At 41.9% G+C, this 17,109-nt stretch overlaps 1 protein-coding gene across 1 annotated transcript in view; it reads left to right on the top strand.

Annotated features, from left to right (window-relative positions):
- Positions 1 to 17,109, top strand: part of cacna2d3a (calcium channel, voltage-dependent, alpha 2/delta subunit 3a) — a 132,617-nt gene that overhangs the window by 83,030 nt on the left and 32,478 nt on the right. The window contains exons 11-18 of the mRNA XM_086278561.1: positions 2,052 to 2,130; positions 5,761 to 5,894; positions 10,961 to 11,032; positions 11,403 to 11,483; positions 12,251 to 12,325; positions 15,989 to 16,072; positions 16,231 to 16,302; positions 16,949 to 17,010. Coding sequence (XP_086134687.1) covers positions 2,052 to 2,130; positions 5,761 to 5,894; positions 10,961 to 11,032; positions 11,403 to 11,483; positions 12,251 to 12,325; positions 15,989 to 16,072; positions 16,231 to 16,302; positions 16,949 to 17,010 — 659 coding nt within the window. The remainder of the gene's footprint in view (positions 1 to 2,051; positions 2,131 to 5,760; positions 5,895 to 10,960; positions 11,033 to 11,402; positions 11,484 to 12,250; positions 12,326 to 15,988; positions 16,073 to 16,230; positions 16,303 to 16,948; positions 17,011 to 17,109) is intronic.

Below are 17,109 nucleotides of genomic sequence, written 5' to 3'. Positions count from 1 at the left end.
TGTCACCACCGTTTGGCAGTGCATCACAAGGCAACATCACCCTGCATTTGCCAACATTGTGCCTCGTTTTCCTAGGCGGTTGAGCATAACTGCCTGGAGAGTGGAGATTACTCAGCACTACAGCCTAGAAAGGACAATCCTTAGGCTCTCTCGTGACCTAGACTGGTGATACCATGAGCACTCATGTGTCAGTCTCAGTGTGTCTCAGCCTCACAATTTGAATTGTGAGACGCACTCATTGCAAGTTGAAAACTAATACTAGACCGGAAAAACGAATTCCTTGGAGAAGCCTGTGAATCAATATGTAAGACTTGCTGATGAAGCTTGTTAGATCCTGTATCTGAATTAAAATAGAAGAGCAGTGCCCACACAGACTGCAAACAGAAAAGCTTCTTTGACCAAATATCTTCTGCTCAGACACATGTAGGCTTACTGAATAGTGGCCGTATACAAACCATTTCTGTTTGCATGTCTGTCTTTGTTGCAAATTTGGATTCAGGTTAAATCATCGAGTTGATCTATATGTAAAATTGGCCCGTTTTTTTCAAAGTAGCACTTTGGCAGGTCTTAGACTTTGTTAAGTACTGAACAGAAACATCAAACCCCTTTGCTTGCTTTACTTACTCTTTCAAAAAATGTGTGAATGTTCTGGAGGACAGAATCAGTCATTAAGTTAAATGCTAAATATGTAAAATATTCATACATGTACTAACTGAAATTACATCCATATCACTGTCTATGCATACTGTATGTGTGTGCATGAATTTGCAGTATTTATATCCTGATGTGTCTGTTCTTTCGTGCATGTGCATTTTTTTCCTTGCATGTAAACTTTGTGCACTCAACTATCTTAAAGATTGCATGTCGTGGCTCAAGTTCTACAGTTTCTTCTTCTACCTCAGTTTTACCGTACTCAGCTGTAAACCTCGTCCATATTTAATAACCAGTCTGTTGCGGTTTGGCTTTCAGTGAAGTGAAACACATAATCACACAAAGAAAAGCTTACATGACACGTCTTTATCAAAGTCTTACATGGCGTTGTTCTGATTACAACAGCTGTGTTGTGTTTTCCTAACACTTTGGTAGTGTCAGTCAAATGGCTGAAGTTTGATGAATAGAGGATTATTGTGGTCTAGATAATGAGCGGTGAATGAAACAACTATGCTTATTCAGTGAAACATATTACCGTTATCAACAGACTGACATTATCTGGAAAAAAAACTATTTAGAACTGTCCATGGTCAAGGTGGTAAATTTACGTATTAATTTTAAAGACTTTTTTAGTTAAAAACAATGTAATAGAGAATGCAGTGCATACATATTCCAGGAAAAGTCAATTGCATCTATACATAAATGATATTTTTGCATAAATTTTTGCAATTTTCAGACTTTCTGAGTTCCAAAATTGTATCAAATACATGTTTAAAACTCTGAGAGGTCTACGCACTCATGTGCATTCATATGGAGTACACACAGTACATGTACACACACAAACAGAAACATGCTGTCGGGGTTAAGGGAGTCAGTGGAAAATGCATATGCAATAGGCACAGCAGCTGCGCCCCCAGAGGCTTGCATCTGGTCCAATCTGGCAACAAATCTCTTTACACTCTCATACATGCACCTGCCAAATTCACCTGCTGCTGGAGCCAATGAGCCAGGGAAAAAATGGGTTTGGCACATAAGAGTAAAGAAGATTCTCCGTACTGAAGCACATAAAGCACATAAAGCTTTTTCAAATTAAAATTTGCGTTTTATCTTTTGTAATCACTGTAATTGCAGATTTTCAAAACACTCGCCTGCATTTGCTCATCCTTGATTTTTCGGTTCTTGAATAAAAAAAATAGCTGGAACTGAACATTTAAATTTAAAGGTAACACAATAAACTTTCAGGAAGCAATCATCAACTAGGAGACTTGGTAATCACTAAATGAGAAAGAATGAGTCTTTTGCCAGACGTTGACAGTGTTATCTTCTGAATGGTACCATGGCGGCCCCTATCAAATATGATTAAAATGAATGATGGGAGCTATCTGCTTTTCTTTCCCCAGGTCCGTATATTTCCTTACCTGATTGGTCGAGAATCAGCCTTCGCAGAAAATCTAAAATGGATGGCGTGTGCTAACAAAGGTGGGCTCTTCAAAGACGCTACTTTCTCTCTCCCTGTAATCTGTTTTGGTGGGGTAAAGTTGCAGCGTGTCACTGTCAGCTGGAGGAAAAGTATTACATTATGCAGCTCAGGATTTGTTTGGAGTTTTTGGCACATGTGTCTGTGTGCATACATACACTAGCATAGATGAGTTTGTCGGCGCTCATCAGCATAAGCAGGTGTATGCGACAGGAGGCAACGGGTTCCAGTTGCACAGGCCAGATGTGTCATATTACTTCTTCTTTGAGCTTAAAGTCCAAATGAATCATAGTGATGCGCCACTTTCGAGCAGCTTTCTGTGTGGTCATGGTTGTCTTAATGCGTAGAGCACTTTCCTCCAGGATCTATATTTAGCTGGGAGGTGGCTGACAGAGACAGTCTGGCTCCATTTCCTCAGGCTCCAGCAGATAAGACAGGCAAGTCACAGGTCACACAAAGGGTGTGTGTGTGTGTGTGTGTGTGTGTGTGTGTGTGTGTGTGTGTGTGTGTGTGTGTGTGTGTGTGTGTGTGTGTGTGTGTGTGTGTGTGTGATACAAGAACATCCACAGTGTTGCTTGGACGTGATATCAGAGAACCCATCCAGTGTCTTTGAGGATATTAGACGTCTGTGAGTATTCTTGTTTGGCTGTGCGCTTGTATGCGCTCGTGTGCGCATGCACCAGGGAATGCACATGTTGCCCTAAGGCTGTTGCAAGCAATGTGATGTACACATGAGACCTGTTTGGTTGCTGAAAACATTGTGTTTGTTTAGACTTGTGTATGTGTGTAATGCTATAGTACAGATGTTAATGTGTGTGACTGATGATGATTCAGGGGGATGACTGTGACTTTCTCTCCATCCCGGAAATGATGCAGAACAGTCTTCTGTCAAAAACTCTGCGTGGCCCAGAATATTAGCAGGACTGGAAATGCTATGAGTGTCACAGTGCAAGTAAAGCTACTTTTGGCAGCTTCCTTATTCACGAGGAGTCGCCAGAGCGGGTGGCGCCGCATGTTTGATTTGGCAGATTTTTATGCTGGATGGCTCTGATGTAACCCCAGAGGAATTTGTTTGGGATAGAAGTGGTGCAAGTATCAGTAAAATAATGTTACATGTTTTCACTAACTCTCAGCATTTACCGTATATTTACTATCCATCCATTCGCTTCCGCTTATCCTTTTCAGGGTCGCGGGGGGCGCTGGAGCCTATCCCAGCTAGGGCAAGAGGTACACCCTGGACAGGGCGCCAGTCTGTCGCAGGGCCAACACACAGGGACAGACAACCAGTCGCACTCACATTTACACCTATGGTCAATTTAGATTGTTCGATTAACCTATCTCCACAAGCTGCATGTCTTTGGACTGTGGGAGGAAGCCGGAGTACCCGGGGAGAACCCACGTGAACACGGGGAGAACATGCAAACTCCACTCAGAAAGACCCCGGCCTGATGGTGGAATTGAACTCAGGACCTTCTTGCTGTGAGGCGACAGTGCTAACCACCAGTTTGTTGCTTTGGACGGTCGATATTATTTATTAAACTCGTCCCCTTTCGCTACCTCTACTCTTTGCATCTTCACATTTCCTTCGACCTCATTCACACATGTATTCTGTCTTTTTCCTACTGACTCTCCTTTCGTACCTGCATACCTCCGCCTCCTCTCTGGGGTTACTTCTATCTGCTCCATATTCTCACTACAAATCGCCGTGCTGTCTACAAGTAACTTTAGTGTCGTTTCAGATGTTCTTAGCAATTATTTGCCAAAATGTGTATCAAAGCTAATCAACACCCCTTTATAAATTGTTTATTACACGTGCAATTTAACATCTTAATTGTATTCAGATTTAAACGCTGCATCAGTACTTGCCTTGTTGCAACCAGTGCAGGAGTAGTTTTCCTCTAGTGTCTTTTGAGTATTCTTAAATGTGGTATATTTCTGCAGGTAATCAGTACTTTTTTAAAGGCCATTTTAACAGGAAGCAAGGCAACATTTCTAAGTATTCTTTAAGTCATCTAGATTATTTTACCGGCTGGGTTGATGCGCCACATCTATCACAGATCTGTGTATTGTGTCTAGACTTCAGGTCCTTTCTCCCTGTGGAGTCAAAGTTGTTGCCGGGAAAGATGACCCCAACATCTATTTCCTCCGACGAGCTCTCTCCTAATAAGCAAAAAACTTAGTTTTGTTGTAAAATACTTTTACAACTGTGCACCAAGAAAGCGCTTCCTTACACGATGATACATTTTTCACTTCCACCTCATCCATTATCAGGACACCTTACGGGATCTTATTTGCTACATATGACCCAGACCAAGGTCATGTAAAAATATATTGATGCCCTCAACCTGTCCACACCTTGCTGAGGCTGTATTGTTTGTACAACATGGGTACCATCCACTGAAAGTTGGGAGCCTTCATTTTTCTTCCCCTGGCACCTGGCCCTGATGGCTCAGCTCGAAGGACGCCCTCAGCCTTCGAGAGGGAGCAGTAATTCTCGACTCACTACTGTGATGAACGATGCAGTTAGACTAGACAGTGTCTTTGTGTGTGACATGCGTCTGTATGTGTGTGTTCTCATTGCACCGTCTGGTGGAATAATGGCTCCAAATGCCTCTGAGGATAAAAAAGACCTGCAAAGGTTCACTTCCAGGTCAAGTTCTGTTAATATACTGATTACAGCAGTTATGTGATATCAGCACTTTTTTTCAACAATAGATTTTATTTTTAGTTAATTATTCTATTTTGGGCTTTACTATAGATATAGTTTTAAGATTAGCTTATAATCAGTGGTGCATATTATCAGATATTTGGGCTGGGTTGATGCGCCACGTCTATCACAGATCTGTGTATTGTGTCTAGACTTCAGGTCCTTTCTCCCTGTGGAGTCAAAGTTGTTGCCGGGAAAGATGACCCCAACATCTATTTCCTCCGACTATGATTTTCTACTTGAATGCCCAACGGTGATGGAGGCAGTTTGCTGTTTTTACAGCTGGGTGAAAATGTGGTGGGCTTTTTCTTTTCCCTTATTCATGGCGCCTCTGTCTCTGTCTGACTGCAATGCTGACTCTCTTCCTCTTGCTTTTTCTGAACCTCCTCCTGAGATAACAGTACATTTCCTCCTTCACATACACATTAGTATCATAACGATGGCATTGCCATTATGGGAGATGGAATCGCTTGTAGTTTAGCTGAGATATTTTTGGTCTTACATTTAGATACACATGCATATACATATACATTAAAACCCATGATGGTTGGGTCTTGCTTGAATAGTTTGCGGAGGATACTTTAAAAGTTAGTCATGCATTTAACCAAGTTTCCATCATGCAAACAGCAGGTCAGCAGCACTGCATCCCAGATGTAGTTAGTCTGCATTGTTATTAAAATAGTAGCAATGGCTTGGAATATGTTGCTGGCTCCATAAAGCTAAACTGTTTTTTCAGGCATCTGATCTGCCCTCAAACAAGCTTAGAAACACAGAGCATGTGTTTTTGGGCAGTAGTGAGTTGGACTTCTGAGCCTGTGCTGCCTCATTGTTGGCAGGATCTAACTTAAATAATTAATCTACTTTAATTAAGAATGAACAATTCTTCATTTCTGTTTATCTTTCTCCTCCACTTTTTGCTCAACAGGGTATTTCACTCAGATTTCCACACTGGCAGATGTGCAAGAGAACGTGATGGAGTATCTCCATGTTCTCAGTCGTCCTAAGGTGATCGACCGGGAGCACGACACAGTTTGGACTGAGGCCTACATCGATAGCACTGTGAGTTGAATATGCCTTCGCTTGCTACATAACTCCAGTTCACGTGGTCCTTGATAGCCTCACATATCCACTGGGCTGTTGTAGGCTTAGAAAACTCCATAATGGGCTGAATTGTTGTATACATAAACCACAGGACCTTTTGTATAAGTTCATATTGTGAAAACATGTATTTTGAAGGGGAATGAATTAAACAACCCAAATGAAAGTGATCGAGGGTGAAAGACGAGCAGAGGGCTGACAATGTTTTCTGCATTTGTACCTTTGACTGTGAATGAGTTAAATGAGTCTGTGTGTAGCAGATGGACCCATTAAGTAAACGAGCCTCCTGTGTGTGCTTGGGAGCTTTGTAGGGTTGCAGCATTTTCAACTCCAGACAGTCTTAGGAGAATCTTTTTTGGGGCATTGCCCATAGATGACCTTTCCCGCATGAAAAAGTCTCACTTCAGATTTATTGATAGTGGAAATACTGTGCTTGGTTTAGAAGAGGGTGCCATCATACCAGAGCATGATGGGTCACAGTCATTTGCCTTTAACTCACCAGGGCATTTATGTGGGCTCTTCTCACATGGATGCAACGTTGCACAATTGTACTGGGGAGCTGCTATAATAAAGTAAATGTAATGTCTGATCTGAACGCATGGGGCATTTATTGTTCCCACATGTGCCATCATTAGGTAATGTCTAGAATAGTTCAGGACTTTGCTGTGAAAACTATGATTTCCAATCTCTAAATCTCCTATCACCATACTGGCCGACATACTGAGCATAAGCAGGTAGTGAATATTGTGAATTACAGTCAAAATAATAATATTTTCTGAAATCGTGCATTCGTCTCCTGTACATCCTCTATAGTTGAGTGGCAAAACATCCCGAAAAACCCCTGAATGATAATAACAGAGTTAAAAGGTCGAATCCTCTGTGATCCAAAGTCAGCACACAACATGCTGCATCATTCACCACACTGGTCCTTCTTGGCTTACTGTGTTAGACACGCAGAGAAAATAGCAGGAGTTAACAGTTTCTGTATAGATTAAGAGTGTGAGAGCTTTGGCCATGTAAAGGCAAAGGTAAGTGCCCTCCACTAGAAATACCCACCACGCAATCAAAAAACCACATAAAAATAGACTCTTTTCTCTCAGCTATCCTTTGAATATCCCTTATGTTTTACCCTTTCCTGTCTTTCTGTGCTCATTTGTTTCTCTTTGTCCTCATTTTCCCTCCCATTTATCACAGAAGTGCATACACTCAGCGCTGACCTAACACGTATAAGGAAATGCTTACGTTTTCTTGCAGTAGGAGTTACGGCACTTGAGTGTTGATTCCTCTCTGCTGCGGCCCTTTTGACTATAAAGTTTGCCTCTCTTGAGACAGTCGCTGTTTTTAAGTTGTGTTCAATGTCAGTGGATTGTATGTGCCCACTGGCACTCCATTCAGTGAAAACTGCACCGAAAGGCTTTCTGACACTTATCCACAAATGTATTGACCCTGTCTCTCCTCCTCATCGTCATCCTCCTTCTCACCTCCTCTTCCTTCTCAATCTGTTCTCTTTAGCTCCCCCAAGCACAAAAGGTAAATGTGGTTTGAGGTCATTGGTGCATTGTGCTGTGGTGAGGCCTGCTGTGTGTCATGTGCATTTCTTGTGCATGTGCGTTTCGGTTTCTAATATCTGTGAAATGAACTATCATAGCGGCTCGTGGCATTTTCTTATGTGTCGTTGTCATATGTTGTTTGTCAACTTCCTGATTGAAGCCATGCCTCATGGTTGTCATGGGTGCCATTCACGCGCTCTCTTTTGCACGTCTGATTTCGCATTCGCACACGTCTGTGCACAAACTCGCTCATTCTTCACTGGTGATGCTATGTTAGCCTTGCTTTGCCAGTGTCTCTGGGCTGGCATTGTGATTATGTGTGTAAATGTGAGGCTTCATTTTGTTCTTTGGCCTGTGTGATTTTTGGTGTGAAAACAAGATTGCCTGTGTTATTTGTTTTGGTAGAATTCTCCAGAATAAGCTGTTTTGTCATCTTCTGGGTGAAAATCCAATAGTCCATAATGGTTGGCGGGATGATCTGTTCTGATGCCTTTTTATCATTTTCAGTGTTTTATTTTTCCAGCGATTTATGAATCGTATGTGGGTTGAGATAAGCAGCTCTATAATCACAACAGTGATGATGGCGAAACAAAAGAGCGCTCTGCCTCCCCATCAGTGTGAGCGAGGCACAGCAGTAGCATTACACAGCTGGCAGGCCGTATGTCTGACATAGTGCTGTTAGTGTGACAGACCCGAGCTGATTGACCTCAAAACAGCTCAGCAGAAAACTGAAATAGATATCATTTTATTAGGATTAGCGAGGAATCTGTACCAATTCTTTGCATATAATTGCCCCAGCACTGCTCTGGCCTGGGTGAACACACATACACACTACTCCAGTGACAGAAGGATGCAAACATGTGTGATAAGAAGTGAGCAAAACTCCTTGGATGGGCTCTGTGTTAGAAAATTGATGAGCATTTTGTTCCAGGACTGAAGTGTATCATCTTTCCTTCATGCTATCTTTCCCCGGTTTTCTCCCTCTCACTGCGACCCAGCAGTCCGTCTTTCTTATCTTACCTTTCTTTTGTGTTTTGTTTTGTTTTATTGTTTCACTTTGCTTCTTCGCCCCTATCTCTTTCCCTCCACCTGTGCTCTCCTTTCTGCCATCCTCCCTCTTGCTCTCCTATCCCTCGTTCCACCAGCTTCATTCATCATTCTCTGGCTCATTTGGCTTTGTTTCCCACTCTGCTGGATGAACTGACACTGGAGCTCAGGGATGATGCGAGGGAGGTGAGAGGAATGTGTCAGGGGGAGATATTTGAGGACAACGGTAGGGAGGGTTGGAAAAAGAATATAAGAGATTAAAGAATCATAAACATTGTGGGAGTGACAGGAGGAATTTGCACTGAAGTTTCAAAAAACGAGACTGATACTTGATTAAGTACGAAGACCAAAAAATGGGGAATCTGTGAGCGGCTGATTGCCTTTTGAAGATAAACTGAAATGCTGAGATGTTCAAAATGTCTTGCTGGATGAACATGAACTCCGCTATTTCAAAGCAAAGCATTAATATTGATTGAGGTAATTAAGAGCTTTCAAAGATAATCCCCAAACACCTGTGCAGTAAACACATGTGCTGGATGTGTGCCAGCTCAGCTTCCCATCGGGTCTGTTTTAGTTTGCTCAAATTAGTCTGCAGAGGTGGCGTTGGCTCCCGCACACACAAACCTGGTCTCCAAGGAAACAGGGGTCACCTCATCTACCTCCATGCAATTTGTCACAGCAACCTAGATTATAAAGTGTACTATGAAACCCTCTGATGGGTATTGGTGTGTGTGTTTATGTGTGTGTGGGTATGTGCTAGTGCGGTGTCAAGTGTATTAATGCCCACTGGTGTTCTCGTTCATTATTTGACCCACAGCAGGGAAAAGAACTTCCACAGCTCCTTTACTCTGACTCATACAGGTAAATTTGCAGAGGCAATGATGATGCAGATTTGGCCCAGATGTGTGAGTTCTGACTCAAGGATTAGGGTTAGCACCACTTCCACTTTCACAGCAAGAAGGTCCTGAGTCAGCAACACCAGGCTAGGGCAGGCCTTCGATGTGGAATCCTCGTGCTCTGCCATAGGTCTTCGATTTCACACAGCATCTAAACACATGCAGTTACTGGCCTGGTTGCTTCAAGCTGGCTGCCCGTGCTCCTAATAATTAGGATGGGTTATGCAAAGAGAAGAAATCCCCCGTGGGGCTGAATAAAGTGTACCTTTTCTGTAGCTCTGATGGTGACTTTAAATGCACTGCCTCTTCTTATTTACCTAAAAGTATGGCAACCCCTGGAAGTGCATGGGCATTTTTACCAATTTGAACAATCTGGATTTCTGCTCAAAGGGTTCACATATTACACAGAGTCTTCTATTGGGGTTCACAGGGATACAGCAGCCCACAGGACCAGTAATATACTGCACTGATTGAAACGACCTGGGCTTGGATATATCTCTTTAATTTATCCCGTTCAGTGGTAACACGGCTGCCACGTGTTGCAGCTGCAGTATCTAGGTATGCTTCGTTCTCCCTTCTATGTCCAATATTGGACTCCAAATTACATTTAGCAGCTGTCCAAACTCGTGCCACTAATTCCTCTTTCCTCAGCGTCTGAGGGATATTGACAGATTTCCTTGTCATTACCTGTTATCTCTCATGGTAAAAAAGAAAAAAAGTCTTGGGGTGGGGAAAGCACTTTTACAATGTCGGTATAAAATTCAGTACTTTCTAAAGATGCGTGCTGATATTTAGTCAGTCCAACAAATTTAAAAGATGATATTCCTTTGATTAGTGCAGCGTAAGTAGAACATGCTTTATGCTTTTTGCCGCTCCGTGTTCCCCTGAACTATTGTAGATTTTCATCTTGGATTTATTCTTTGCTTAATGATCCAATTACTGATGCTGAATGGAAGAAGTCACTGACATTTAGACAGATTCAACATTTCTGGGAAGGCAAGGTTAGATCATATTTTTCAAGTACTAAGCCTTCCTCCAGTCTCCTAAGAAAACAGTGTCAAGCTTTCATCTGTAATGGATATCATCGTCAGATACAGACATCCGGTAGAAAGATAAATATCATAATTATCCCAGCAGTCTTTAGAGGGGGGTACCCAGATCCAGACTAGAAGCGCTGCCTTTGGATAAGCTTATTCTGCAAGAGATCAAAGGCAGACTCTGATTGAACATATTTTAGGGCAAATAATAAACATGAATAAAACATGTCGTGGAAGTTTAGTTGGTCTCTGAAGAAGATGATCAGGTCCTCGGCTAAATTCCCATCAAATTCTATGCTCCACACGGATGTTTTGCAGCTTGAAAACACTGCTCAGTGTGACTGGGCAAGATGTTTCATATAAGATGCATGAAATGTGCTCTGTGGTTACATAAAATTTGTAACAAAAACAATGAAGTTTCATCATTACCTTCCCTCTCTTCCCTCCCTTTGGCTCTTTCTGTTTTTCTGTTTGTTTCTGCTTCACAAATCACTCAGTTGGAGGACGGTCAAGGTCCAGTTCTGATGACTACGGTGGCAATGCCAGTGTTCAGTACCAAGAACGAGACTGTAAGCTCACATACAGTGATGCAGAATTCACAACACATTCACTGCCTCGTGATTCCAAAGCTCGATGTCTCAAATGAAATTACAGCTTAACTGAAAAACTGAATTTTCCTCATGAGTTATTCCATCACGGGGAATTAGTCTTTGAGAGAATTGACACAAATGGTAAAATCATTGTTGATTTTTTTGTGTATTTGATGGATGCTAATATCACTTTGATTGCAGTTTGAAAATTGGGACAAAGCGGCGCATTACAAGTTGAATATTTTTATAAATAACATAAACGGAGGCACTGATGCGGCTGTAAAAGATTGTTATGTAAGTAACCTTTTAAACTGAGCTAACCAATTTTCGTATATTTGTGTGCTTGCAGAGAAACCGTGGAATCCTTCTGGGGGTGGTTGGGACAGATGTGCCAGTCTCTGAGCTGCTCAAGACTATCCCCAAGTATAAGGTACCACATCCAGCATCACTTAGTTCTTCCTGCACGTGATTAGGGATCTCAATAGCCATTATTCAATGTTTTACACTATCACACTGACTACCGAGGGTTCCCAATGCTTACTCAAGCAGTTTTATACACTTGTGCACATTGGCACAGTCCTGAATACCCATGCACACAGCTTTAGCTCACAAAGATGTTTTACTGCATGGCTACAACAGCCACTGTCTGTTTCCACCAGATCCTAGCAAGCTATCGCATAAATAGGAGAGACTGATTACACGATGTGCAACTTCTGTGCCCGTTACCCTCTCCTCTACACTGAACTCTGAACATGTTGCTCCACCTCTCCAGTCCCACAAGCGGTCCAAAACCCCACCTTATAATACATAAAATACTCCACATAAGTCAGTCCAGAGTACAGTAACTGAATGCAAAGCCAAGTCGCAGATACATTAGAGATGAGCTTAGTCACAGCTCCTGGTTACACTCGGTTCATTAATGCATTCTGCTCGTGTCCCCCCACCCACATCCCTGCACTGATTTCTTTTGTAGATCTGAATCTTGGATGTGTGTAAGGTGTTGACATTTGAAAGTGTGTTATTTGCTCAGACATGACATGATGAACGATGCCGTCCTTTCCCGTTGTGCAGGTCTCGGTTTTACCACAAAAACAAAGACTCTGAAAGGGGCTTGATTAACCAGATTTACAATTAGGTTCTGATTTGTTATGCATAATTTTGGTGTGTCTTTGTGTGTGCTTTTGCATATTCTACTAGCTGGGCATTCATGGCTACGCCTTTGCAATCACCAACAACGGTTACATCCTCACCCACCCGGATTTACGGCCACTCGTGAGTATTACCTCCAGGACATTTCAGAGTTTACTGAGTGTGACCCTTATTACCGTAAAAATCCCTTTTAGGATGCACAGGTTGAAGTTGAAATGTGTTGTTCTGTACTGGATAGATGAATACACCCTCTCGAGTTCACATCAAGTCACTTACCAATTTTCTTTTTTTGTTGTCACACTGAGATTGTGATTGACTTTAACAGAATGGTGTGTAATTGTGTGGTACTCTGTGTGGTGTGCCTTGTGAGTATGCTGGCTGCGTGGTGGTATGTAGATGAGGAGAGCATGTTCCAGGCCTCTGCTGTTCTGTGAATAGACAGAGATACAGCTTCTGAATGGCTGTGATTAACTCTATTGTACTCACCCACTCCTCTCACAAGAGCTGGACGGAGAGAGTGTAGAAAGAGAGGGAGGCTGCGGGAACCTGCTGAATGTGAGGATAGGTGCAGGTAGGCCTGGTGTAACACTGGGGGAGAAGAGTGAGGTGCTCATATGGATGCCAGGGCAACAGATGAGATGGAGAACAGAGAACAGACAGTGAGGCAGACAGACAGATGGTTTAATAGAGGTCTAATTAAAGACGTTAATGACCAGTGTTTAACAGCTAATGAGGGGTGGGAGACAGTCCTCACTGACAGATTCAAAAGTAGACACACATACAGTAGTAACACAGACGCACACATAAACACACACATACAATGCAATTAAAAAGTTCAGTACTTTGATCTGTTTCACCTTCATTTAATGGGTCAGTGGTCAAGCCAGTGAGCTACCCAGCAGTGGTGTATTCCTGGAGCGTTGCATCCTGACGCTTGATAGATTAATAAAAGTCACATATACATAAACTGTTGTTGCACGGTTGAATTCTTAAGAAGTTATCGGTGCTTTATTAGGCTGAAGCACTTGATTAAATAAAGGAATAGTGAAATTAAGACTAAACTATCCAGCTATTGGCCCAAGTGCCAGCAGGTATGATGACACCACCTTTTTATAGGTGTACGTAAAATGAAGACTATTCTAAATCAAAGTCGTTTCAAATACAGCTTGTTGGACAAAAATACAGATTTTATGGTTCTGCCTCTGTGTGTCACCACAGTGACAAATCAAACAATCAAGACATGATTGAAAGGAAACTTTCAGCTTTAACAAAAAAATGCTTGACTGTTTAAACATTATGGGAATTTATACACAGACCTGCATTTTCAGAGGCTCAGAGGTAATCGGGGAACTGACTGACAAGCAGTCATGGCCATGTGAAGCCTTTGTTATTTCATAGCAAACGAAACAGACATGACATCTGAAGCTGATGCAAAGTGTTGAATTTGTATTTTATAGCTTCTTGCTGTAATTTTCACAAAGATGTGTCAATTCAAGAGAGGGAGGCTGAAGAAACAAAATCAACCTGTCAGAGAGACAGAACAGAACAAAAGGCCTGAAAGACCACAGGAGTCAGCTAAAGTGAATGATGACAGAATCATTTCCATGGTTTAGAAAGACAGCTTCACAACATCGAACAATGACAGCAACAAGCAAGAGAAGTATTCATGAATGGAAATATGGAGGATTTAAAAAAGATCCAAACACTGGTAAGAGCCACTGAAAATGTATAAAAACAGCTGTAATTAACCTAAACAGTTAATGCATTTTTTTTTAATTCCTTGGGTTAAAGTCTGCACATCAGCCAAGTGTTGATTGTGGTTGTGTACAGAGGCAACAACTACCAACACTGTCTTTGTCCAGCACGTTGTGGAACTTACTGGATTGTTACCCTGAAATATGAAGTTATTAATTATGAAGTTGACCGAGAAATAAAGCAAAACTCTACTAATAAAGTGGGCCATGCTGTTAAAGTCGTATTAACGTATCACGGGGCGATCGTGGCTCAAGAGTTGGGAGTTCGCCTTGTAATCGGAAGGTTGCCGGTTCGAGCCCCGGCTTGGACAGTCTCTGTCGTTGTGTCCTTGAGCAAGACACTTCACCCGTTGCCTACTGGAGGTGGTCAGAGGGCCCGGTGGCGTCAGTGTCCGGCAGCCTCGCCTCTGTCATTACAGCTACAATGTAGCTGCCATCACCAGTGTGTGAATGGGTGAATGACTGCATGTGTAAAGCGCTTTGGGGTCCTTAGGGACTAGAAAAGCGCTATACAAATACAGACCATTATTAAAAGGGATGGTCAGGAACAAACAGAAAACGTATTGACTGTTTCGTTTAAAACTCACTGTTTCAATAAATAAGCCTTTTCTTATTGAAAAAGATGTGATTTGAATGGAGTAAAAAGATCCTCTTCTTTTTTCATGCATGTAGTTTGGTGAGACAAGCTGTTAGAAACTGTGCTGCAAGCTGCATCACATTCTGCACAATTGAAGCCGCCCACTCCCATCGTCTCTTTGTTGTATGTTAACCAGTGAAAACTATCTGGCCACTTACATCAAAGTACATTTACATTTTTGAAGCTTTGGTTTCTCTTGTGTCACTCCTGCTTTTTTTTTCATTACAGTAGCTTTGAAAAACGAGCTTCTGCTATTATTGCACAGGTGCAAACAGGATTATGTGGAGATAGTTTGTCAACAGTTGCTTGCTTGTCTTTCTGTGGCTACTTCTTACATTAGAGCACAGTCCTAATTTTCAAAGCCAAAGGTAATTTGTCAGCATGACTGAGTAACCACAAGCAAGAAACAGCAGCAGCAACCATGTAAAACTCTATTCCCTCTCATTTTTACTTTTGCTTCTGTATCAGTTAAACAAAGATTGGCTGGTGGCTTCCGGGGTTTACTTTCATACTTAACTGTCAATTATGATAGCAATATCAACCTACTCATCAAACTATTTCTGTAGTCTTTTCTGTTACAAAAGATTAATTCTTTGGTTCAGTAATAATTTATCATGTATTTGCTCATTTAATCTTCTCAGTTTCTTCTTCGCTATTATACACCTCAGTCTGTTTCCCTCTTTCCCTTCTTAAGGAAAGAAAGGAGGTAAAATGGCTCCATGATTGCCTCCATGCCACTGAAACTATTTCTGATGATCTTCAGGTCCCGTGTTTGGTGTCCACTGGACTGTTTTCCTGTTTTTTAAGGACATGACTTTTATATACGGTTCATCTGATGTAGATTTGGCCTGTCACCTGCACAGTTTTGTCTAGAACCACCATGCAACACCATCCACACCAAGATGTGCCAAGTTTTTGGCTAGTGGCCCTTGTTGGTGCAAACATAGTATTTTATAGCTGTCAGACTCTGTTATCTTTTTATACATTCAACTAAATAAATGGGAATAAATGATGTGTTTGTGCATGTTAGTAACAAAGTAAAGATTCAATTTAAAATAGATTCTTTGCCAAGTTGTAGATTATATGTACACACAACACTGGTTCATCCCTTGAGTTTCGCCCCTGCTTGACTGGATCACAGTGCAGTTGCTATGTGGCTTAACAAACATGCGACACTGGACAACTATTGTTCAAGACTATTTAAAACAAAATACAAACATTTTCTTGGAGGTTGTGATGACATTTTCATTATGTGAAATGCAATGGCTTGTTTTGATAACTGATAACAACAACAGAACAACAAAAGAATTGCCGTAGTTTGGCATACTCTTTCTGTTATGTCATTTCCAGTATTTCTGATTGTGCGTGCATGTGTGTGTTGGGATGTTTGTGCAGTATGGAGATGGCAAGAAGAGAAGAAAACCGAACTATAGCAGCGTGGATCTGTCTGAGGTGGAATGGGAGGATAAGGAAGACACGGTGAGACACTAGTAAATCTGCATCAAGTGTCAGGACAGCAGCGCTCTGAAAATCAGTGTCATCAAGCACAACTGTGTGTGTGTGTGTGTGTGTGTGTGTGTGTGTGTGTGTGTGTGTGTGTGTGTGTGTGTGTGTGTGTGCGCGCTTTGTCTTTCTAGCTAAGAAATGCAATGGTCAACAGGAAGACGGGGATCTTCTCAATGGAGGTGAAGAAGAGTGTAGACAAAGGGGTGAGAAATGCAAAGTTCAGAAATAAAACAACAAAACGCACAAACAACGCACTTGTTTGTCCTAAAGGCTGAGCGAGAGAAAATACTTACCAGCAAGCATTCACTCTGCTAAGGGCTTGTTACAGCTGGCTCAGTGATGTACAGGACTGACTTGGGGATTTTGTTTCTGATTTGGTTTGCTGTGCATGCACTGGTGTGTGTCTCTCTGCGTGTGAGCCCCTTATCTCCACAAAGCACATGTTGCTGAATACGGGGAAACAGCAGCCCGTTGATTCTGCTTTACTTCCTGCCTGTCAGAGAGAGAGAAAGGTGTGTGTAGATATGTGTGAATGTGTTAAATGTGTGTTCGCACATATTAAAGAGCGATTTGCATTAGGCTGATTATTATACAGATATTATACAGACATCCACACACACACATACACACACACATTATTATTATTATTATTGTATATCTATATTTATATAGAGAGACAGAGACGCTCACAAGAGACTCTTTATGAATGTACTGATGTCCATCTGCAGCTAAGGACTGCCCAACAGAAGCTTGTACTACTTGCACCACTAGATGGCGCTAGATTGCAAGAAATGATACCAGACAGCACCGCCTGGCGTTTAACGCAGCCTCTATATTCACCTCTTTCAGAAACGTGTGCTGATTTTGCACAATGATTACTACTACACAGACATCAAAGGGACTCCTTTCAGGTAAGAAGTCTGAAGACTTCCTTAAGCTAACGAAGCTGAATTTTCCGGTGGTTAATCTGTAAACGACAACAGATTTTTAGGAAATATGTTTTGTTTGTT

The sequence above is a fragment of the Aulonocara sp. 'chitande type north' Nkhata Bay genome, linkage group LG20 (assembly GCF_057382095.1).
Source record: "Aulonocara sp. 'chitande type north' Nkhata Bay isolate Kocher_YH1m ecotype deep benthic linkage group LG20, A_spYH_male_GT1.1, whole genome shotgun sequence".
In the NCBI taxonomy this organism is placed as follows: domain Eukaryota; kingdom Metazoa; phylum Chordata; class Actinopteri; order Cichliformes; family Cichlidae; genus Aulonocara; species Aulonocara sp. 'chitande type north' Nkhata Bay.
This window is presented reverse-complemented; position numbering and strand designations above follow the sequence as displayed.